At 42.2% G+C, this 25000-nt stretch overlaps 1 protein-coding gene across 1 annotated transcript in view; it reads left to right on the forward strand.

Annotated features, from left to right (window-relative positions):
• mtr (5-methyltetrahydrofolate-homocysteine methyltransferase) overlaps positions 1–25000 on the forward strand; it is an 86253-nt gene that overhangs the window by 43510 nt on the left and 17743 nt on the right. The window contains exons 16-25 of the mRNA XM_078557283.1: positions 1492–1671; positions 6681–6797; positions 7075–7215; positions 16498–16587; positions 16783–16935; positions 17792–17899; positions 20264–20364; positions 21462–21529; positions 22184–22304; positions 24066–24147. Coding sequence (XP_078413409.1) covers positions 1492–1671; positions 6681–6797; positions 7075–7215; positions 16498–16587; positions 16783–16935; positions 17792–17899; positions 20264–20364; positions 21462–21529; positions 22184–22304; positions 24066–24147 — 1161 coding nt within the window. The remainder of the gene's footprint in view (positions 1–1491; positions 1672–6680; positions 6798–7074; positions 7216–16497; positions 16588–16782; positions 16936–17791; positions 17900–20263; positions 20365–21461; positions 21530–22183; positions 22305–24065; positions 24148–25000) is intronic.

A 25000-nucleotide genomic window follows, 5' to 3' on the forward strand; every position in this document is an offset into this window, starting at 1 on the left:
CACAATGCTATTAAACTATATTGAATTGAAATTTTTATCATTTAGTTTTATTTGTATTTTCTGCCATATAAGAAAAAGAAGTTGATGAAGTAGTTCATGGCACAATCAATTTATCAATCCTACTTCATGGTTTCAAAAGGAGTCTGTTCATAATCCTATTTCCAATTATCAGGTGCTGAGTTCAAGATTCAAAGGGTTAAAATAGAAAAATAGGCTGTGCAGAAATTATACCCTGCCTCCCGAAGTCAGTGAAAATATTTGTTGTCAGGATATGGGTTAGAGTTTTAGAGGTGACTGGGTTTCCCACCCCGCCACCCGAAGAGTCAGTGAGGAATGCATCGCTGCCGATGTTGGCTGCCCCGCAGCCATTTAATGCTCCGGAGAGTGCTAATTGACTGGAGGTGAGATTTCCACCCCTCAGAGAGCTGCTGGCCAATCAGATTGGCCAGCAGATCTGTAGACCCAGCGCAGCGCCACCAGGGGTGGTGGCCACCGCTGCAACAACAAGCATTCCAAGTTTCAGAGTCAAGATGGGGGTGAGCTTGGGGTTCTTGTGGTGGGGATGCCGTTGTGTTCCTGATCTCAGGCCTCAAAGTTGAGGTCAGGTAGTAAGTGGCCATTAATTGTTCCACTTAAGGGCCTCAAATGGGGCAAAGGTGCCCTTCCCACCCCTGTAAACTTTAATACAGGCGGGAGGACAGCAGGAAGACCACCTGGAGAATTTTACTGCACCTCCTCTCCCCGCCTGCAAACCCACAGCAGGGGACCATAAAATTCTACCCATGAAGTTTATGCTTAGTAAGCCGATGACATCTAGTGGCAAAACTCATTACTCCACTAAACTGTCACAGTGATTGGTTGCTCAATTTTAGATACCATGGTTAAAATTATTGGAAACACTGTGTCACCAGGGGTTGGGATAGGCAGGGCTGGGAGCTTGCTTGCAGTGATCAGTTTCTTGAAAGATTGAAGGTTTTACAGCCCACAATTTCCTGTCATCTTCTGCATGCAAAGATGTTGCGGTGCAGGGTCTTACAAAATTTCATGCCGTGGATCTTTTACTTCAGAATGCCAGTCCTCAATTGGACATGTAGCTATCTGTAACAGAGCATATAGTATTATGGCCAGGAATCCAAGCATAGCTGTTTGGGATTCTATTTGCTTTTTTTTTAAGCTTCTTCATGTAAAATGACCCATTACATTGTACAGAGGTGACTGCGTAAGTGAGGCAGCTGTTGGTAATTTTGAACAATAAGTGTGTCACATGTGAAATGCAGGTTAACATTTTGACAATGAAACTGCCACGTTTTTTATGAATAAAAAGAGTTGCAATTTCCAAAGTCAGAACTTGGAGGCTACAGTATAATCACATTCCGAAATTGCAGCCCGGTAAATGAATTATTGCAAATTACTTTACTCTTAATCGAGGTATATTATTTACAGATTAAGCAAAGTGAAGTCATAGTACTGAGATTTGTGTTCCCTTGTTAGGCAACTGAGACTGAAGATAAAGTGGAAATATGCGCCAGAGCCTATAACTTGCTTGTGAATAAAGTGAAATTTAACCCTAATGATATAATATTTGATCCAAATATACTGACAATTGGAACTGGAATGGAGGAGCATGGTCTGTATGCTGAAAACTTTATCAAGGCCATTTCAATTATAAAGGTAAGTGCAGATAGCAACGGTCGCATGGTCACTTAAAAACTACAGTGAGGAGATGAAATCAGTGTATAATGAAATGGAGCTGTTGAAGAGTTATTTTATGTCTGTCTTTACATTTAGATGAACACTTGAAATGCCATAGTGTACAAGGCCATGGGCCAAATGCTGGAAAAAGGGATTAGAGTGGATAGGGACTTGATGACCAGTGCGGACACAATGAGCCGAAGGGCCTCTTTTCGTGCTGTAAAACTGTATGACTGTGACTAAGGTTGGAGATCCAATTTCAGGGAAAGTCATTATGCAAATAACAATGAAAGTAATTATTTAAAGGGAAGCTGTTCTTAAATTGGACAGTAGTGCCTATTCTAGACAATGCATCCTGACAAAGTTTTGAAGTAAATTGGAATATAAATTACTGGAACTTTCAGCTGCACTTACCAACGTCTGCTAGATCTAGGAGAGAAACCTAATGAGTTTAAAAAATAAAGAAAACAAAACTTCATTATTATTTTAGATTATAGAATGATTGTGAAAGAGCTGAGATCTGTCTTGTTTCAGATTATAAAATCTGAACATTGTTAGGAAATAGAGATAGTTTAAGTAAGTTATATTGGTATTTGTAGGTGTTAGGAATGAGTTTTAGCTTTAATGTTAAGTTTGATTTGTAATTCTGTACCTGTGTGTTAAGAAAGATCAAATTGAGTTTTAATTTCACTTTAAAAAGGTGCTTGCATTCCTAATGAGGTTTTTACGACTCCTAAGGAGAAGTTAAACAAACACCACAGTAGAAAACTGGCTGTGCCTAGCAACTGGGGTCCAGAGAAGCAGTCCCTCCCACAGATGCACACACAAGAAGAAAAACAGCAGTTTGGTTTTGGAAGTTGTTGGAGTTCAGCTGGTTTTGACAATAGCTGCCAGAGATGCAGACTAAAAGGGACAGAGATAGCAAGTCCCAAGCTAAAGAAAATACCCCAAAATTCAGGGCAGTGGAACTGGGGAAAGTCTCAAGCAGACCTTCTAGTCAAAGGAAGGACAGGAACTTGGATAAGATCCTGTTAAGTGAGGGGCAGAGTGAAAGGCTCCAATCTTCAGATTTAGAGACAAAAGCTCCAATCTTCAGATTTAGAGACGGAAAGCAGATTTAAAGCGAGAACAGCTTGCAAGAGGCAAGAAGGTCCAAAGAGACGGCTGAAGGTCTGTAACTTTGTTATGGACATGTGAAGCAGTGGTATTGCTGACGGCTGAGGCGGTGAAATAGAGTGTGTGGCAGACAACTTGAATGCATGTGGTGACCCAGGGAAGAGGAACATCAGAAGGAGAGTTTGAAACCCTAGAGGTGAATCCTTGCGGGAGGCACCTGAGAGAGTCGGTTTGGGAGAAGATTCCAGGGCGAGGTCTTGGAGAGTGGAGATTGGAAACCTTCATGTGTAAGACAGAGTGCAGTGAGACTGGTTGGCTCACAGTGTGACAAGTGTCTGGGGGAAGTTGAGGAGAGATCCATAGCATCTGGTTGAGATGGCATCTGTCTCTTGGTTTCAGAGTGTGGTGTGTCTGACCACAGGATGCCTTTCGGTACAGGGACTGTGTATTTACTGTGGACATTAGAGCAGAAGATAGCTTTTATAACTTGTGTTACCCTTACAAATCTGTATATATCTGTAAAGGTATAGTTGTAGGTGAAGGAGTATTGTAATGCAGTTAATCTTTTCTTGTTTAATAATTGTTTTATTCTTTCGTTAAAAGTTCATCAGCTGACTCCTGTGACTCTCTTCAGTAACTACTCCACGTATCTAAACAAACAGATTAAAGTTAGGATCTATCAAACTGGGTTCCCCTCTGGGATCAGGCTTGTCCAGGGGTAACCTCAGCTGGGATCATAACAAGTTATAGGATGATATTAACATCCCTTCACCCAGTGGAAACTAAGGAACAGCAGAGCTATTATCCAAGTGGACAACCATTCCTGCTGCACTAACAATTTTAATTGGAGCCTTCATCTGATTGGCTCATATGTAAATTAAGGCCCTGTGACAGACCTAGGATGCTGATGAAATTCTGAGGGCCTTCTGGGTGGAGAGTGAACATTTTACTTAATAAACATGGCAGCGAAGAGGGTTAGGCCATGAAAGGATACATTTTTGTGGGGACCAAGGGTATAAGAGTGGGTTTCACAAGAATAACCTAAGCTTCTGCCATTCTGGACTTCCCAGGATGTCAGCGATCAAACTCCTTCTGGACCCACCTTCCGATCAGCTGGATCACCTCCAGGCTGCCCCACAGGCCATTCAGCATTTTGTTGGCCCAGAACCTGGGAAGCTGCAACAGAATGCACATATGCAGATCACCAGCAACATATAAATGAAGATTCCCACTATTTGGATTGGGCAGTCGGCCAATGCACTCCAACAGTTGGCTGCCTGATACTTAAAATTGCCCTTTAAAACTTTTTATATGAAATTTTATCTGGATCAAAGTTAGTCAATTTAAATGTGTTTCTGTTAACTGTTTTCCAAAAGCAGTTATTTTCTGCCTTTTGTGTGAGAATTTGTGTGTGTTTTGAATGTATTTACACATTCTCTCCAGAAGTACTGCATATTAGTGACAAATTCAAACTGACCCCTGTTAGCTGCTAGCCCTGTTCCTGTTTCATTTCTTCTTGCTTAAGCTGTAAACAGAGGCACACACAGAGAGGACCTCTCTGAAATATATGTGCTAGTTCGAAATAGCAAACTATTGTTCACATTTATCATTTGAAGACAGAATCCCAATGGGAGAAAATTGTTCTGGATTAATTCCCCCGACAAGGATTACATGTTTGCTACCATGAAAAAGAGATGTGACCATTACTTTTATGATGAGAAAGGTTTGATATCAAAGTCATAAAATTGCTGCTTGTCTTTAGATCACTTGGAAGTTGATAACATCAACAGCAGCAAACCCTTAAAATGAAAGGGCCACACCAGAAAACATGGACCTGCACATCCAAATCACTTTGCCAAAAAGTATCACATGTTGCCTTGGACCTTTTTTGTTATGATCAAAAAATAATTGATGACGACTACCACAAGGGCTCATGAAAGCTTTAAGTGTCAATGGAAAAAAACCAAAAACTTGAACTTGAATGGCCCTGAAAATCCCTAAAAATATTTTCTTTACATCTGTTGTCCTTCTAAAAGTTTTCCTGCCACAACTATCCTCTTCTCACAGGATTCCTGCCTGTCCTTGGCTTCCAGCACGCTTGCGTGCCCTTCCCCATTATCTCTGTCTTGTTTCAGCAACAGCATTTTGGTGAGGTTTTTGTTATCTACTACTGTATTCATTGGGTCCATCCAGCCCACTAGATACACTACACCAGTTTAACTCATCTGATATGGAGCTCTGGCAGAAGTAATAACAAGAAAGGCTGACCAACTAACGTGCTGAGATTGCAACAGAACATTGTACTGTTGTCATCACCTTGCACACGTGGCCTCCATATTCCCAATACAAATCTCCATGCCCGAAGAAAGGAAATTGAGAGATAAAATAAGTGGCAGATGATATATAGAGGTTAGTATAAGTAGGTTTTAAATACTGGATTTTTATTCATAGAAAAGTAAGAGTGCTTGAAATTACCTAAATTAAGTTCTTGTGACATAGTTTATCAGTGGCTTTACAGGAATAAAAGGTGATAATTTTTTTTAGTGCCAGTAGCATCATGGTAATGTTACTAGACTAGAAATCCTGAGGCCTGAACTAATGATCTGGAGACATGAGTTCAAATCCCACTACTGCAGCTGGGGTAATTTAAATTCAATTAGTTAATAAATCTGGAATAAAATGCTAGTTTCATGAATTGTGATATTGAAACTACTGGATTGTTGTATGGTTCACAAGTGTTCTTGAGGAGAGGAAAACTGCCGTTCTTGCCTGGTCTAGCCTAGTGGTTGACTCTTAACTGCCCTCTCAAATACCTAGACAGCCCACCTCCAGGCAGCTCAAGGGCAATTACGGAGTGTAATAAATGTTAGCGAAACTCATCCCAAGAACGAAGTTTTTAAAAGTATATTATAGCTCCCATTTCCTGGACCATGGATTGATGAGTGAAGGGTTTGTGCCAGTTATTTTCTCCTCATTGAGTTGTTGGTTTTGCTGTGGGAAATTTGAGTGGAGACCAAGCTCATTCCCAAAGGCAGGAAGGGAAAATCAGTTAGCTGGGCTGTACCTACCCTATATGTTCATTATACAGGGGTATTGTCGGAGATCCAAGAGCTGAATTCTGATGAAGTACAGGTGATTGTACAGTAACTGACAAAATCTAAACACTAATTTTTCTACTCGGATTTCCTAAGTTACAAACAACTTGCTACTTTGTCAAAACTACAAATTAGTCACTGAACAATGCTCTTTTATTGGCAATGATAGTACTTTAATATCTCACTGACAAGAATAATATTTGATAGTGTTCCATCAGTGCAAATTAAGTTTGAACGCTGATATGTTTGAGGGGTCAACTTCATTACAAAGTCATTGGAAGAAAACTTCACCTTTCATTCTCTTTGTTGAAATCAAGTGGGTCAATCCGATGTTGGTGCCAAGAATGAACTATTTCAATGTTTGTGGCAACGTTCGTTTTGCTCATAAACTTTGTGCCAGCGTTTAGCATGTGAGATGTACCAAATAATCATTTTGATTATTCTAAATATCCCATTTTAGTCTTAGTTCCATTGTTTTCTCTTTCCCTTTACCATCCCTCATGGAGACTGGTGAACTGTGCATGCCGTACTTTTCAATCTCTGAATAAGCAGATTGTGTTTATCCATGATGTTATACTATCCATTCCATTATATCATCTTGCCATCCTCAATCTACACTTTTAATTTTCTCCAGGCAGTAATGACATTTCCCATAACTCACAAATCATATGTCCACAGTGTTTCATCCTTTCATTATAATTCATTATCACTTCTCTTCACACCTCTGTTGATAGTTATTGTTTCTTACATTGATCTTTTGTCCTTTTCTCATTACAGAGAAAGTTACCTGGCGCTAGAATAAGTGGCGGTCTGTCTAATTTGTCCTTCTCATTTCGAGGAATGGAGGCAATCCGTGAAGCCATGCATAGCGTGTTCCTTTACCATGCTATAAAGGTAAAAAAAAAAGTACTTTCAGATGATACCCTTTCAAGTACGTTAGTTCCTTCAGTTTGGATAGTAATATCAACAATGACTAATTCTAAATACAATATGTGGTTGGAGTTTGACCTTTTATAATCAGACCTTCAAGGACCGTTAATATAATAGCGATTAATGTAAGGTATAGACCAGTGCCTGTTGCAGGTTAGCCTACTTTTGTTGACCTGTATTCCATTTGCAGCAATTTCTCACTTCACATCTGTTGCAACATTTGTTATAAATCTCTCCTTAGGCAGGGATGGATATGGGAATTGTGAATGCAGGAAAGTTGCCTGTTTATGATGACATTGACAGAGATCTTCTGGAGCTATGTGAGAGTTTGATCTGGAACAAAGATCCTTTAGCTACAGAGAAATTGTTGCAATATGCACAGGTAAGGACTTTGAAAAAGAATATTATTTATTTATTGAAATGGTATATGTTGAAATTGCTCGTTGCAGAAAATAAGCCATTGAATGGTACTGGCTGCCATGAAAGTGGTGTATCTTCCACAAATCACCAATCTGTGCTGTGTATTTTGCGGGTGTATACTTTGTAACAACAACAGCAACTTCTATGTAATGGGCGGAAGCATCCGTGCCCGCTGGCGTCAGGCGTGTTCAATGCTGTGAGTGGACAATATGGCAAGAAGGCCAAAAATAGGTTTCACGGTTTGAGATCGTCCGCTGCCCCTGCCATTGGTGGGCCGGGTTTCCCGCCATCGGACGTCAGGAAGCTCATTGTAATACATCTGCATATCATTGGAAGCCCAGCCTGCCAGAATCATTCCCACCTCCCTGCCTGCTGGATCATCCGCCATAACATGCCGATGTATTTCACAACAGCATATAAAAGGTGTGCACTTGGCAGGCTGCACTTTGAGTGGAACTTGGAGGTGAGTGCATAGTAATGTTGCGGATTGTTGTTGTTACCCGGATCACCTGTTGGACTTCAAGGTTGAGGTGCGTTGGAGAAGGGGGTGCAAGGACTAGGGGGCAAGGACTGACCTATGGTTGAGGTGACTTGGCGGGGGGCAAGGGCTGCCTTGCAGTGGAGGTGACTTGGGGGTGGGGCAAGGGCTGCCCTGCAGTTGAAGGTAGTGAACAAGCACATGCGGGGTTGCGGTGGGGAGGTGGGCAGGGGAAGCGGCCATGCATTAGGGAAACTTTGTATAAAGTGACCATTCCTTTGCAGCTGAGACAGTTCAAGTGCAGCCACATTGATATGATTAAGAGTTGGGCCTCTAGCTTAGCTGCCCACTCAAGCAACACAGAGGTATCAAAGTGCCACCAAGTGTTCCAGAGCTTTTCACCCCTCGGGCACAGACTGCAAACTAATGAGCATTTTAGTGTACTGCAGAACAGTGGGATGACTGAGCATGTTGTACAATCATCTTGCTAAAGCTGGCCATGGAGCAGTCACTGGTGGAGGTGCTCACAGCCCCTTCGAATGTAATCATTCCAGTTTGGACCAGTCTCCCCCATGGCTCAAGCTAACTGTGCAGCCTTGCAGCGCAGGTTAGGAGAATGCCTGCACCTGAGCTGAGAGCACAGCATGTGGTCCAATGGGCAAAGCAGTAGCCGGAGCCCCACAACCTGAGTCGCAGAGGGGTTTCCTGTATGGGCTGCTGCTGCACACCCTTCACTTCCTTGCCCTCACCCACCGCCCAGACATGCCCTGGCGTGCCTTGTTTCCGTCCGGCGGCAGTGGTCCCCAGTGGGTGTTCTACAGGGGTATCCTCCCATTTTCCATCAGGGGCCTGGGGTGGAGGGTGTTGCACACTGCAGTCCCATGCAACTATAGGTTGTGTCGGTTCACGGACTCCCAAGATGCCTGCATCTTTTGCAGCCTTGTGGAGACCATGGACCGTGTCATTACAGGGTGTTGAAGGCTGCACTCCCTTTTCAGTTATTTAAAAGACCTTTTACTGTTTTGTTTGCACTTCAGCCCCACATTCCTGATCTAAGGACACCTGGTGCGGAGGGGGGCTGGGAGGGAGGAGGACCTTCTCGTGAACCTGCTCCTGGGCCTGGCCACGTTGGCCATTAACAGTTCCAGGCAGCGGGCAATCAAGGGGGTCATCCGACACGACAGTCTGCCTCTCTTCTGCAGCTACGTTTGCGGCCGGGGGTCCCTGGAGAGGGAGTACGCGGTGCCTGCTGGCACCATCGAGGCCTTCCATGCTCGGTGAGCACCGTGGGAACTGGGGTGTTTTATTGGCCCCTTTAATCACATTTTGATTTAACGTTGGTGAGTTTCGTTTGCATTTTGTCTTTTGTTTTTGCAGTTTCCTTTTAAGGGGCTGCCATTTACTTTGTCCCTTGATTTGTTAATTTAGTTTATTTGTTGTGTAACAAAAAGAGTTACATCTTCTTAATTTCCCTAAACCTGCCACCACATCTTGGTGCTCCCCGGCCATCTGCAGCGGAGATGGAGGTAGTCTGCTGACTGCTACTCCCTTTCTGTGATAACCATGGCGGAGGTCCTCTGGAGGGCCAAGACTTGGAGGGCCCCAGCCTGCTTTCAGGTCCTGCTGTGTGGCAGTGACACCCTCCTCGACCTGTGGAGCTGGAGCTGCTGAGGTCACAGGAAGAAGGGATTCAGGTGGGCCGGACACTCAAGTCACCTGGATGGTGGCCCCGGGGGTGGAGTGCGGAGAAGAGGTAGCTGGAGTGAGATCGAGCTGCATCGCACACTGTTGGAGGCCAGCTAAGGCGTCAGCGATGGAGTTCAGCCTGCTCAGCAGTGCAGGAGCAATGTCCTGGACCAAGGTCTCTGGCAGCCGACATCCTACCAGTGTTGACCTCGGTATATTGGCATGTCAGTGCTGTCACCTCAGCCTGAAGCCAGATGGACTCCTACATCATGCCTTGCAATCTGAGGAGTGCAGCGGACATCCCTTCCTTTTGTTCCCGAGCTTGCCTTTGCAGCTCCAGCAACTGTGACATGATCGAGTCCAGAGGCTCGTCATCTGACTCAAACTCAGCAAATATCTGCTCTCCAGCAGTCCTCCGAGCGCCGGACACCTGGGAAGTCCCTGCCACTGCCTGCTGCGGATCAGACAGTGCGATGTGCTCACCAGATTGTAATCCCGAGGCTACTGTAAAGCTAGGTTCCACCGAGGTGTGTGTCTCTGTGCTGGTGGAGGATGTGAGTGAGTGCTGTGACAGGATTTCAAAGAGGGTGCCTCCAGATTCCTCCTCAGAGGTTTCTTCAGGGCTTGATTGGAAGCCCTGGGTCATGGACTACGACGGCATTTTCCCAGATGTGCCTGCAGAAGAAAGGGGAGATAATTAGTGCATGACAGTGGCCTGTGAAGCAGGACACATCACTCACAGCATGGTTGTCTGATGGATGTTGCACTGCTCGATCCTCACTTGCTAGAGCACCGCCGACCTCACCGTCAGTACAGGAAAGGTCCAGATTGTGGCCAGCCTGATGGATATCTCTGTTTTCAAAGTCCAAGAGGACCTTGATTTCAGGCATTCCAGCACTGGTCTGTGACCTCTCCCTCTTGTCCTGCATGAATAGAGATGGAGAGAGTGTAAGCAAGACGCCTTCTAGGCCAGATGATAAGTATGCCTGGCATGTGTTGCTGGTGAATGGTCCCATGGACGGGATGAGGACAATGAAGGTATGTGTGAGAGAGTGGTGGTGATGTCCCTTGAGGGCCCTGTGGATGTATGATGGCTTTGTGAGTGTGTGAGTTGAGAGTGATGAGAAGATTGACTTACCCTGGTGGAACGGAGATCATTCATTGCAGCACTGGGTAACTGTCCTCTTTTGAAGGGTGTTGGCACTGACCACAGCAGCCACCGCCTTCCAAACCGGATTAGTGTGGTTGCTGCCCATCCTGCAGCCAAAGCAGGGGTAGAGGACCACGGCGAGCCTCCACTGCATCCAAAAGGTGCTCGAGGGAAGTGACATTGAACCTGGGGACTGCAGTCTTTTTGCCTTTCAGGGCCATGTCTTCTTTGCAGCAGTCGTGGGCTGGATTGTGATGTGTGCACGTGGACTTTAAATACGCTGCCTGGCATGCTGAAGTGACGAGATGATAGTGTGGCAGGCGAATGAGAGCCCGTCTGCCATGGAAATGGCGTCTTTCCCAGGAATGTATAATTAATGCGCGGGTTTGGGATGATATGGCATGAAAAGCCACCACTGCAGCCGGTGGGTAGAACATCATTTTACCTGCCCGCCACCGCATTTACTGCAAATTTGGGACAATTCTGCCCAATATCTTTCACATTAAAGAAAATACAAAGGCGGCACCCGGAAACTTAATCAGACAAAAAAAATTGACACACAGCCAATGGAGTATACATGGACCGATTCAATGCTTGGTAAAAAAGATGGTTTCTAAAGAGGAGGTCCTCCGTTGGTAGCTACCTTGACATGGCAGAGACCCTTGTGCACTTCGATGGTTACTCAAACGATGCCATCGGGAGTTCCTTACTCCTGGTGGGGCCAGAAATAATGACAAGGCTGGGGGAAGGTGGACAAGTGCAGTCCGAAAAGTCCTCAACGGCAGAACGGGCAAAGGAAGACTATGCATCTCACTGGCTGCAAAAGCAGCAGAAGGCTGCAGCGGCAAGGTGATCTTGGTCCTTGTGGTTCAACACATCATCGAAATTGACCACCAACCTGTCAAGATCATGTGGGCAATGACGGCACCCCAAGGTCCCCACGATAAACAAAGTCACGTGCAAGCTTCTACCAGAGTCCTTTTGCCAAATCCTGTGGCAATGGTGAATTGGTGATGGGGATAGGGCTATGAACTTGGGTACCCAGTCAAGAATCTGCACAAAGGCAACAGATGCATAAAGGTCATTGGACACCTGTGTTGGGACAGAGGTGCCTTTGGGCATTAGCATCAGTTACTGAGCAGTCCTCTTCTCACCCCAAATGGGGAGGGGGCTAGAATAGGTGCCCTAAAAATAGGCTGTGTGTCCACTTTCTCTTGCTGGGGAATCACACCATGCAGGATCACTGCCTTCATGGTCAAATAAAGAAAACTTTAAATTTTGCAACTTGGAATGTTAGAACACTCATGGATACCATAAGAGATAGGAGCAGAAATTAGGCCATTCGGCCCATCGAGTCTGCTCCGCCATTCAATCATGGCTGATAAGTTTCTCAACCTCAAGAGTGACTGTCTGGAAAGAAGAACTGCATTTATATGACATGAGCTATCAAGACTCCAAGTTGATACTGTCGCCGTTGGTGAGACCCACCTTTCTGGGAAGGGGCAAGCAGGGAGATACGCCTTTACTGGAAAGGAAAGGCTGACAGTGACCTTTATGTCCATAGAGTTGGCTTTCCCATCCAGAATAGGATCTTGGATTCACTGCCAGAACTCCCCAGTTGTATCAATGAAAAGGTCATGACACTTCACCTCAGCTCAACCGTGACCAATATGCCACTGCCATCAGCGCTTATGCCCCGGCTCTTGACTCCAATAAAGTTGTTAAGGAAACATCTTGATGAAGTTCTCACTACCATCCCAAAGGAAGAAAAGATCATCCTTCTGGGGGACTCTAATGCCATGGTTGACTGTTACTATTATATGTGGAATGAAACCCACTGGGAAAAATTGGTTGAGAAAAATCAGTGCAAACTGTGTCTTCCTGCAGGCAAAGTGTGTTCAGCACTGCCTCATTATAACAAACACTCCTCCCAGAAGGACAAATACAGAACTACATGGAGGCATTGCCACCACCTGAATTAATGCCATTGTTCGAGTCGAAGATCTAAATGACGTCTGTATTACTCGATCCATGCAGGGAACTGATGCCTGCTGGATTTGTTTGATTGGCGATGAACATCCACCTAACACCAAGACACCTTAAGACCCAAAAGCCCAAGGGGAAGAAGATCAATGTCTCAGCCCTAAAGCAGCGAGACCGAAGAGAGGAAGTCCAGCTCACTACCAATCTGGAAAACCTTCACACAACTAGTTCAATTTCAGAAAACGTGGGATGAAATAAAGTCAGCTGTACTAGACCCCTGGGTTCATGCATCGTTGTCACCAGGACTGGTTCAATGAAAGTGATGTTGAAATTTGGGACCTCCTGGAACAAAAATGAGCAGCCTTCATTGCCTGGCAGAACAGCCCAAGGTTGCAAGTCAAAAAGATGGCATCCCAACAGCTCAAGGCTGACACCCAAAGACAAATCCATAAGATAAAGGACATGACGTGGGAAGAGAAAGCCTGAGAGATCCAACAATATGCGGACTATCATGACACGCAAAGCTTTTTGAAGCCACAGGGCCATCTATAGACCAAGTTCAAATGGACAAAATACCCTTCGCTCACAGGATGGCATTTCTCTTAAGGATGACAATGCCATCTGTCAACATTGGAAAGAATATTTTTAACAACTCCTCAACGGTGAATCAACAGTGGTAGCTGATACTCTCCAGGCTATCCCCCAGTCCCCTGTGGTAGAATCCATGGGTGAACCACCATCGATGGGAGAGCTGCAATAAGCAATCAAATAGATTAAAACAACAACAGCCTGTGGCCTCGATGGTATTCCAGCTGAGGTCTTCAAAGCTGTTGGGCATTTGCTAACACCAAGACTCCATGCACTCATCCTGAGGATTTGGAAGGGAAAAGAACTCCCCATCCCAACTTCAGGAATGCGACAATTGTAGCTATCTTCAAGAAGAGTGATAAATCATGCTGAGGTATTTCCCTCTTATCTATAGCAGCAAAATCTTGACGTGCATTCTCCTGAATTGCCTATTTTCTGTGGTTGAGGAAATCCTCCCAGAGATGCAGTGTGGCTTTAGACCTTCCAGAGGAACCTCTGACATGGTGGTTGTTGCCAGACAAATCCAAGAGAAATGTCAAGAACAACAGCAAGAACTCTGTTGCATTCATTGACCTGACCAAAGCATTTGACTCAGTAAATTGCGAGGTTCTATGGATTGTGCTCCAAGATTTGGATGTTTTTAGTAAGCATATTGAATGGTTACTTTTTTTGGTTTTACTGCATACAAAAAATGAATGAGAGTCATCGTAGTCCCAGAGGCTGCTCTCTCATTAGAGACCTGAGGGTCTCATTAACCTGAGGGTCACCACACCTCAGGTGAGGGGCAAGGTTGAGAAGGCAGGGCAGGAATTGAACCCACACTGTTGGTGTCACTCTGCATTACAAACCAGCCGTCCAGCCAAATGAGCTAATTGACCCCTGTTATGGCATACAGCATGCTTGCTGTAGGCGCTGCAGACTGTGAATTCATGATATTGCTGTTTTAAGGAATTTTCTGAAATAGAAGGAAGATTCTGATGGGTTACACAGTGAAGTGTACAGTCATTTGAGAAACACCTTAATTTCTCTGAACTGATGTAAGGCAACTAGCACACTCCTGTTATCACAGTCAGCAAGGATGAGAATGGCACAAATTTAAGCATGCAAAACCCTGAATAGCGAAGGGTGTCACCATAGTGACCTTTGAGTATCCTTTGAAAAGTTGCCACTACTTAGTTCTAGATATTGGGAGAACAGTCCCCACCATGAAAAATGAACTTCATCGCAATCCTGCAGTTGCTTCCTGATGATATGACTGCAACAAGAGACCGAGTCTATCCTTGAATGTTGCCAAAACAAAACTCACGTCAACTCACACCTGGCCAACCAAGTATTCCACCTCCTGTAAATGTTGAAGGAGAGACTCAGTAATCTGTTAAGCACTTCTCATACCTTGGCAGCTACCTCTCAAAAGGCCAACATTGATGAGGAGATCCTACATTGGATCAGCTGTGCCAGCTCAGTCTTCTACAAACTGCGGCAGCAAGTGTTTGACAACAAAGACCTTTACAAGTCAGCAAAAGTTCGGGTGTACAGAGTAGTTGTCGTCACCACACCCCTGTACTACAATGAGACCTGGATGCAGCAACACAAAAGTGCTAGAAATATTCCATCAGCAATGCCTCCACCGCATCCTCCAGATTCAGTGGGAGGACCATCAAACAAGTGTCCTTCTTGAAACCAGTTCCACAAACATTGACGCAAAACTCCTGCAAAATCAACTACAATAGACTGAATGCTGTGTCCAGGTGGCCAAAATGCATCCCCCCGCCTCCCCTACCAAGGTCCTGTTTTATTAACTTTCAAATGGCCAGCATTCCAGAGGAGGACAAAGAAAATGCTTATAAGACACTTTGAAGCTCTCCTTGAAGCACAGCAGCATTGATACTAATGATTGGGAGAAGCTTTCTCCCAATCGTTCAAAATGGCGACAACATGTCCGTCAAGCTGCATCATGCTTTGAGTCACAATGTCTTAATGATGAGGCAGAGTGGTGGCAGAGGAGTAAAGAAAAAGAAGCAACCCTGCACTCAGGACCTCACTACCTCTTGGGATGCCCTGTCTCCTGTGCCCAAAGATCTGCGGGTTAAGAATCGGCCTGTTCAATCATCTGAAGACTCGTGGCAGGAACTCGTGACCTTAGTATGCATCATCCTCGGATCGAGTAACAAAAAGAGGAGGGAGAACTGGAAATGTTTAGGGGGGAGAATTTGAGTTTAGGGCCTTGGCAGCTAAAGGCATGACTATCAATGATAGGGCACAGGGAGTGAGGGATGTGCAAAAGACCAGAATTGGAGGAACTCAGAGTTCTTGGAGATTTGTAGGGAATGAAGGAATTTGAATACAAGGGTGGGAATGTGAAAGCTGAAATATTGGGGAAACCAGGAGGCAGTGTAGGGCAGGAGTGATAGGGGAATTGAGTTACCTGAAGTAAAGTGGGAAAATATAAATTCCAGCCTAATTTAATTCATGTCTCTCTCTAAGAAACAGGCTGGCTGTTCAGCCAACAACATTCTGAAGTATTGCTGAACAGTGGTTCAGGCATCAAACTATGGAGTTTATCATAGAAAATTGATTTGATTCCAATTTTCCACTGGCAGATATGTCATCTCGGATTAACTTAATCCCAAAGGGATCCTTACAAAAATAAGGTCATAATTGAAATGGTTCTGATGGTAATTAGCATAACAATAACAGATAAATTTATAAAGATTTGCATATTTTAGGTTGAGCTTAGGTAGTTTTGAAACTAATTCAGTTTCTTTGGAAGTTTGTTTTCTGAGTGAAACCATTGTATATTTTAATTTTTTTGAAAATGTGATCTTGTGAAAGCCAGAGACTTTTTAAATTCTGTTTATGACTCTCACACTACCAAAATATCCAGTAAACTCCATTTGCACTCTACAGTGTAAACATCAACGTGATTGCAGAGCAATTAGGGATGAACAATAAATGTTGGCCTTGCTGGCGATGCCCACATCCCATGAAGGAATTTTTAAAAATTAAATAGCTTCCTAATACTATTGGCAAGTCAAAATCAATTATTAGATTTGGAGAACAAAAATCTATTTAGATGGGACTTAATAGCTACAACGCTCATTCTTAACTTCCAGTGCTAGAACAAATTTATACTTTAGTGCTGATCTATGCTGTGTTTTACTACATTGCCTCTTGAGACATTTAATCTAGGACATTTCCAGCCTTTCTGAATTAGAGAGTTATGTCCTAGTTCCTGCATTTGGTACATTTAATTTTACTCAGTAAAACATAAATTGCAATCTTGAATGTATCCTGAAAGATCATTTGTAGATGATGATATACTGTGTCTTATAATTTGTACTGTGGCTCGTTGTTTTCAGAATCATGCCAAGAGTGGGAAGAAAGTGATACAAACTGATGAATGGAGGAATGCCCCTGTTGAGGAACGTCTTGTATATGCCCTAATTAAGGTAAATGCTTGAGTGTGTGTGGGATTATGGCTTGCTGGCCTCAATTGGATGTGAAAAGCTTTGGGATTTTTGGTGCCAATAAAAGATGCTATGTAAACTCAAGTCTTTTTTTTACTTTCTGTCTCCCTTTCCTCATATTGTGCCTTTTCTGTTAGTCTTTACTGCATGAGTTCAAATCTTATCACTGTTCTTCAGGGCGTAGAAAAATATGTAGTGGAAGATACAGCAGAAGCAAGAGCCAATCATGAGAAGTACCCCAGGCCTCTGCATATAATCGAAGGACCCCTGATGAATGGAATGAAAGTTGTGGGGGAATTATTTGGAACAGGAAAAATGTTTCTTCCACAGGTCAGACTGGAATAAGCTACTTCAGTATGTAAAGAACCAAGATATACTTGCATATACCTGCAATGCCATATGACTTAACTTCTATTTTAATGTTCAATCTTGGGATACAGATAGAGGTCACAAGCTTCTGCCATGGGTCTTCATATGACTGAACAGGCCGATTCTCAACCCGCAGATCTTTGGGCACAAGAGACAGGGCCCAAGAGGTGGTGGGGTCCTGAGTGCAGGATTGCTTCTTTTTCTGTCCTCCTCTGCTGCCACTCTGCCTCATCATTAACACTTCACCTCAGTGTCTCTTTGTAAGGGGGAAGGAAACAATCAACCAGAGGTTTCAACCTCTTCATTATTCAGTGAGCCCTACTTGGAAGTGAGAGTGGGTAGAGGACATGATGAAGATTATTTATAATAACTCATACATGAAGGACAATGATTACACCAAGGTACCAAAGGATGTCAGTGCCTGTGGAACCATACCCCACTAGAAAGACCCTGTCTTCGAGGGGAGCGTGAGAAATTAGCAAAAACAAAACTATGATCTTGCATCTCCTATGGAGATGAATTTTGAACAGTTAATTCTTAGTTTATTTAGATGCAATATTTCTTTGTGATTGTGAACATTTTCCTAGCTAGATCCTTCCCTTGTTTTGTCCCTCGTTTTTAAAAAAGCCAAGTCAGAATTCATGAACAACAGATTCCAGAACTCAAAGCCCAGCTGAAATTGATTGTAAAGCAAGCCTGTGGTATAATATGGGCAGATTTCAACTAGAAAGATATGAACATTTTGAGATACCCAGCTTGAGGCATTTTGCACATTTTTTTCCAAGTTTTGTAAATAGAATTTATTTTATGTCATCAGGTTGTTAAATCTGCTCGCGTAATGAAGAAAGCTGTTGGTTACCTTATCCCCTACATGGAAAAGGAAAGAGAGGAAAGGTTGGCACAGTCAGGCCATTTAGAAGAAGAAGTAAGTTATCGCATCTATAACTGGGATTAGGAGCTTTTATGGTTTCCTTTTTTAAAAAAAACCTGTTTTTAAATATCTTCCATCTAAATTTGAGTTATACTGATTTTTTTTTATGCAATGTATTTTTAAAGCAAAATGCTGCAGATGCTGGAAATGTGAAATAAAAACAGAAGCTGCTGGAAGTATGACCATCAATCTGAATCACTGGGCTGGATTAAACAGTTGTCAGTGGGATGAGGGAGGCAGAATGGAGAGTGAGTGCTCTGCTTGCCCCTGCCCCACTATGTCAACTTGGTGAATCAGGCATGGACAGCCAATCAGGGGCTGCCCGACATGAAAGCAGTGTGAAGTGGGGGACCTCGCACCCAACGGGATTCTAGGACATTAAGTGGCAAAGGGGTTAAGACATGAGCAGGAAGTTGGTCATGGCTATAAATTTAAAGACCCCCTGCTCTCTGAATCTGTCTTTATTTCTTTTGGAAGGCTCAGAAAAGTCAATAAGTGAAGTCAGTAATCATACCAAAGCTGCCACCAGCAGAATCTGCTGCTTTTTCTGCCTCATCGCACTTTTTATTCATTCATGTGATGTGGGCTTCGCTAGCAAGGCCAGCATTTATTGCCCATCCCTAGTTTCCCTTGTAAAGTGCTGCCAAGCTTTTTCCCATCCGATGCCTGAAAAATTGCCTACAAGTGGCTATTTAACAAGCTCAATAGCTTGTTAATTGGCCATTTCAAAATGGCGGGGAGGGAAACAGCCTTCCAATTTCGGCACCTGTTCGCCTTCCATAATTTCTGAGAGGTGTCAGCTGTGGCTCAGTTCATAGCACCCTCGCCTTTGAATCAGAGGGTTGTGGGTTCATGTCCCACTCCCGGAAAACCAAGAACTGTGATTGTACTCGAAAAGAGTTGCAATCTGTGACTGTTGATAACTCGAAAGAGTTTCCATAATTTCTGAGACGGGCATGACGATGTCGTATTGCCAATCCAACATCATGCCCTATTTCACATTTTTGGGGTTGTGGCTGGGGTGTTTGTGGTGGTGGCCACGAGATTTTCAGTCATAAAATCCAGCCCATTTACCCTGTTTCTCCATAGATGCTGCCTGGCAGTATTTCTGGCATTTTTTGTTTACACCTTTTCTCATGTCTAACTTTAAAATGTCAATGAGTTCAGCCACCATTCTCTGGTCAACACAGAAGGCTGGTAACATGTTCAAAAATCCTGGTAATGATGATGTGGGGTTGAGAGACGACAGCATATCGTCTCATTCTGTGGATTCATAGAATCAGAATGGTGCAGCACAGAAGGAGGCTATTTGACCCATTAAGTTTGTGCTGTCTCTTTTGAAGAACGATCCACTTAGTCCCACTCTAGCTCTTTCCTCATATCCCTCCAGTTTTCTCCAAGTATTTATCCAATTCTCTTTTGAAAATTGCTGTTTAAAATGTTTCCACCATCCTGTTAGGCAGTGCATTCCAGTTTCTAACCACTCCTTTCCTTCCATTTAATCAGTACCCATGTACCACATACCACTTGTAACTGAACTACAGAATAATTAATTGTATGTGAAGCACTTTGACATTTTAGAGAATTGAAAAGCTGTTGTATAAAAACAGTTCAATTTTCCATATTTGGGGAGTTACACATACAAATCTAGCTTGCTATGTTTCTTTTGTGATTTGTTTAGATTTATAAGCCTGTAAAATGGCCAAGTCTAATGCTGTTTATAGATAACATAGCCTTTTTTGTGAGGCCTTAGACTTAGTGGACACAGTTTGAATTACTAAATCATTTGGCTCTTGCCTTTCTTTAACTTCAGACTGTAGGCTTGAGGGTTTGAATGACCTACTTCTGTTCCTATGTTCATACATTTCAGATATAAATTAAAGGCTAATTACTGTTCCTGAGGGAAGATTAGACCAGTGAAAGAATCAGAAAATAAAACCCAGAATGAGAAAAATGTTAGAGGAGTTAGAAAAAATGGACAAAAATAGAGCCAAAAGCTCTCTTGAGTATAAGATAATCACAACTAAATCTAATAAAGAGTTCAGGAGAAACTTATTTACCCAGAGAGTGGTTAGAATATGACACTTGCTACCACATGGAGTAGCTGAGCAGCTAACATTGATGCACTTAAAGGGAAGCTAGATAAACACAAAGGAGAAAGGGATAGAAGGTTTTTGCCAAGGTGGTGGAAGGCTTGAGTGGAGCATAAACACTGGGACAGACCAGTTGGGCTGAATGTCCTATTTCTATGCCATAAGTTCAATGTAATAACAGAGCTCTGTAAACCAAATTGAGCATTCTTGTGAATACAGTCCACTGATTGAATGCAGGCAATTAGCAGGTTGTATTATTTTTCAGAGCCCATACCAAGGTACCATTGTGTTAGCCACTGTCAAGGGAGATGTTCATGACATTGGCAAGAATATTGTTGGTGTGGTATTGGCTTGCAACAACTTCAGGTAAACCTACTATATCACACCTTGTCTTCTTACACTTGTTAATTCTGTTTTTTGGTTCTTCCAAGGTCGTAATTCTTTTCAAATAAGAGATTGTTTTATGTGTTTTTTAAAAAAATAATCTGACATTGCTATTTCGGCAAATGCACGCTGCAATTTTTTGTCAAACTTACAAAGGATGTGTCGAGAACCCCCTTGGTCTAACCATAATTGTCACACTATCGCAACATTGACTTTACAGCAGCTGACTTAGTTATGACACAAAAAATATTCTGTTTACTTCCTAAAGAAATCTACATCAATTGGAGCAGAATTTTATTCACATTTTGCATCTGTTTGAAAGTTAAAAGAATTTGGTGGGAGGGCAGAAGGTAGTTGTCCAACCAAATGTACCTTTGTGCATTATAAATAGGAGCAGAGTGCTACTGGATTAATTATTGCCCTGTTAAATATTTTGCACTGGAAGTTAATTAGGATGCTCAATATCCAGTCCTATTCCTTCAAAGCTGCACTATCAGACCAATAATTTAAACTAAAGCTACTAATCAAATTTATTTACAGGATTTATAATCCCAATGCAACATAAATAATAAAATATTGATAGTAAAAGTATTTAGAAAACAATAATGATCGAATCAGTTTCCAAAAGTTCCAAACAATCTTTTAAGTATATTCCAATGAATATACTTAATGGCAAAATTTGTGGAGGATACCAGCTTTTGAAACCTTCTGTTGTAATGCTGTTAGTTTGGAGCAGGATGAAGGTTTTGCTCCTATTACAATGTGATCTTACGCAATTGATTGCAATCTTGTAACTGAACACCAAATCTTCTACAGATGGTTATTCTATCTTTATCTTTGGACCTGATATTGGGGATTAATGCTAGAAATTCAGTGAACACTGTGTGGATTGTATTGTCCACAGAAGATGATGTGACCTTTAAATAGAGTGTCAGGTAGTTCATAATGGTGTGCCTTGTTAGGATTAACTAGACTAATGAAAGTAAACATTCTCATTCTCAAAGCTGCGCTTTGATTCTACAGCTCAATGAATTCCTTATAAATCCACTTTTAAAAATGCTTTTTAATTCTCATTTCAGAGTGATTGATCTAGGAGTTATGACTCCATGTGATAAGATACTGCGAGCAGCTATCGAGAATAAAGCAGGTAAAAATGACAATATCCCTGACTCCATTAAGTAGGCTTGGCAGCTAAACTCATTCATTTACAGACACAAATTTTTAAAAATTCTTCATGCTGTGTTCGTTTCTGTTTTATTTTTCTCTCTGTGCACATCGTTGCAGTGGGTAAGTTGCGAGCATGAAGCTGATCCTGAACTTTTGCCAAGGGCCTTCCACAACTAACTTACTGGGAGGTGTTCAAGAACCAATTAGCATTTTTTCATATAAATTTAGATTATTTAGTCTTCATCCCTTTTATGTAAACTCCTCACCACCTCTGTGGCTCTCTCAAGATTGAAATTCTAATGCATTTGGAAGCAGGCTATTTTCTCTCCTGCCTTCTCTCACTGCGTCCCTCCAGGTCACAATGGTGTGTAGCTAATTTGCCCCAGTCCTTACCTCTGGCAGTGCCCTCGCAGCCAACTGCTAGGAAATGCACAAAAGTGGTTTCAGAAATACATTTCTCTAATTTTATCTCTATTTCTGGTCTCCCCCTGATGGTTTTGCACAATTCCGTGCCTGAGATTGTCAATTCAAATCCCTGCCAATCGGGATCACATCTGACCAAGTGTTGATTTAGTTGAAAAAACAGAATTATAAATGTGTACAGCTGAATATTTTCTTTTACATTTTATGACAGATATTATTGGACTGTCTGGTCTCATCACACCATCTTTGGATGAAATGATATATGTTGCCAAGGAAATGGAACGACTGGGTATGAAAAAGCCTTTACTGATTGGTGGAGCAACAACTTCAAAGTAAGTAACTGGCTAGAATAGAGTTTTATCATTTCTTCTTTCAAATTCATTACAAGCAATCTTCAATCCAATCTGAACAACTTTGTATTTATAAAATATATCATTTACTTTGTTTGTGTGAGTATCACTAAAACCTCTGTGTGGGTGATGGGAAGAAAAGATCAGATAGAGGACAATAGTCTCCTTATCAGTTAAGATAATTGGTTAAGGCTGAAACCATTCAATTTACATACAAACCTTTTGTAAGATGTATTACTCTAAGTCTCTCTGATACAAACCTGTATGTAGATTTTAACAGTTCTTAAAAAACACAGTAATCTGGGTTACTTTTTAGTCATTTGGGTCCATATTTTGTTCTTCAATGCAAATGATAGCCATACGTTCTTTTGTAATTTTGACAAAGTAAAAGCTTTGAGAGAGAAGCACAGAACGACAAAACCTATTGACACCCTGTATGACTAGAGCTGCTGGTGAAAGTCTTCATATTAAGTGATATAATAAAAGAAAAAGAATGGAAATGGTGGAAATCTCAAACCGTTTTTATTCAGAAGTCTTTTCTGATGATGGCTTATGCCTCAGATGCTGACATCAAAGTTCTTTACAGATGCTGACTTTGTATTTCCAAATAACCTGTTACTAATAAGCTGTTGCTTATGTAACGTTTCTACTCATTTACGATTATTCAACCTGTCTTAACTTCAATTCATCAAAGACTTGAGTTGATTTCTACAGCCTGGTAGCATTCTTTTTCGAGCATTTAGTTTATTACTACATTTGATAGTAGATTTGAACTGGGCAAATTCATAATTTGTGGCCTTTTGTTTTATCCTTTCTTCATCAGCAAATCGTAAGGACTTGCTACCCTCCAAACATTTACATATGTATGTTTTAAGGAATTTATTTTAAAATAGTGCTGGATTGTGGAGCGATGAATGAGGAATTAGTAGTATTTTAATTTAGAAATAAAGCTGTTTTTAACTTGTAGACATAACAGAAAACGCATCAATTCATTCCAACTGCCCCTTTCACACACGACTTTGCAGGGGATAAACTACAAGGGGCTGACAAATTAGTTAACAAATGTACATTCACAATCTTCTAAATCAGGGAGGACAATTACAGTTGGACTTGCTGTTTAATGTAGATAAATGTCTTTTTTTAATTCATTCATAAATAATGAATAAATATGGGCATAGCTGGCTAGGCCAGCACTTACTGCCCATTCCTAATTGCCCTTGAGAAGATGGTGGTGAGCTGCCTCCTTGAACCGCTGCAGTCCATGTGGTCTAGGTACACCCACAGTGCTGTTTGTGGGGTAGTTCCAGGATTTTGATCCAGCGACAGTGAAGGAACGGTGATATATTTTTTTCTTACACTATTCATATCAGTTACTCCCCTACAGTATCTTAACTATCTGGCTTCATGTCCACTACATTTCTTATTTCTTCCCACGTACTTTTAGTGAGATCAGTCTGATATGCTCCAGTCTTGATCTCATACTATTTGCACCTACTGCAGAATTAGTCTTCATATATTTGTATATATATGTGTGTTTTATATAGAGGAATGTTTACTATGGTTGTTCAACCTGCTTGCTACTACCCCAGCTAATATCTGAAAACTTTGCACAGTCAGAGTCTGCCTAGTTTGTATGGTTCAGCTACTCACTGCTTTGACCAATTAAGCCATTGGGAGTCTCAACTACCATATCCTTAAATTGACTTTGATAGGTTGCATCTAAATTGTTTTTCCTGTTTCCAGAACACACACGGCTGTCAAAATTGCACCAAAGTATAGTGCACCTGCAATTCATGTTCTAGATGCTTCTAAGAGTGTTGTTGTGGTAAGTGTTCCTGTAAGATTGCTCTTGCATCTATTTGATCATTGACTGGAGGATTATTTATCATTTTGGAGTTGTTTATTTGATTTATTTTATGTACCTTCTCATTTTGCAATAAGAAGGACTTAGCAGATATTCTTCATCTAATTACTACATTATCTGTGCAGCTGAAATTCAAAAACATGTATAAGCAATGGTGTCTAAATGCAAGTCATCTCTACTATCTATAACTAACTGATGGTTTACTCTACTAGTATTAAAGTATTAGTAAGGCCGATTTTAACTAGCCAAAATTACATGAATGGTGCAGAGACTCAAAATACGGTCATTGGACCTGCTGCTCAGGAAACATACACTCCAGCTATTGCCATTTTGAAGTGGCCTTCAGAGCACCACCCAGCTGGGTCAGTCATTAGGCTTCTTGATTATGAAAATCTTTTTATGGTCTCTATGACATCTCTAGTTGCATTCAGAAAGTTAGGAGTTGATCATCTCCTTGAACCACTGGAGCGATGACTTTCTAAAACACTGTTACACAAACACTGCCCCTTTCACCTCCTGTTTCTAAACTCGCTATTCCCAAGCACTGCTCTTCTCAGTTCTTGCTTCTAAACTCATTATTACGCAAACAATGCCGCTTTCACTTCACAACTCTAAATTTTTAACATCAATGCTTGGATAGTAGGCCCCATACTTATTTAGCAACTTTAATGAAGTGTACTAAAATGTAAGACAGACAGTAGAATTTTGCATGTTTTGAAACCACCTTTTGCAATGGGCGGAATTTTCCGGCCCCCGCCCACCACCGCGATCGTCCGGTCCTGCTGAAAGTCAATGGACTTTTGGCTGGGTCGCT

This window comes from Cetorhinus maximus, chromosome 14 (genome assembly GCF_964194155.1).
Source record: "Cetorhinus maximus chromosome 14, sCetMax3.hap1.1, whole genome shotgun sequence".
Classification (NCBI taxonomy): Eukaryota; Metazoa; Chordata; class Chondrichthyes; order Lamniformes; family Cetorhinidae; genus Cetorhinus; species Cetorhinus maximus.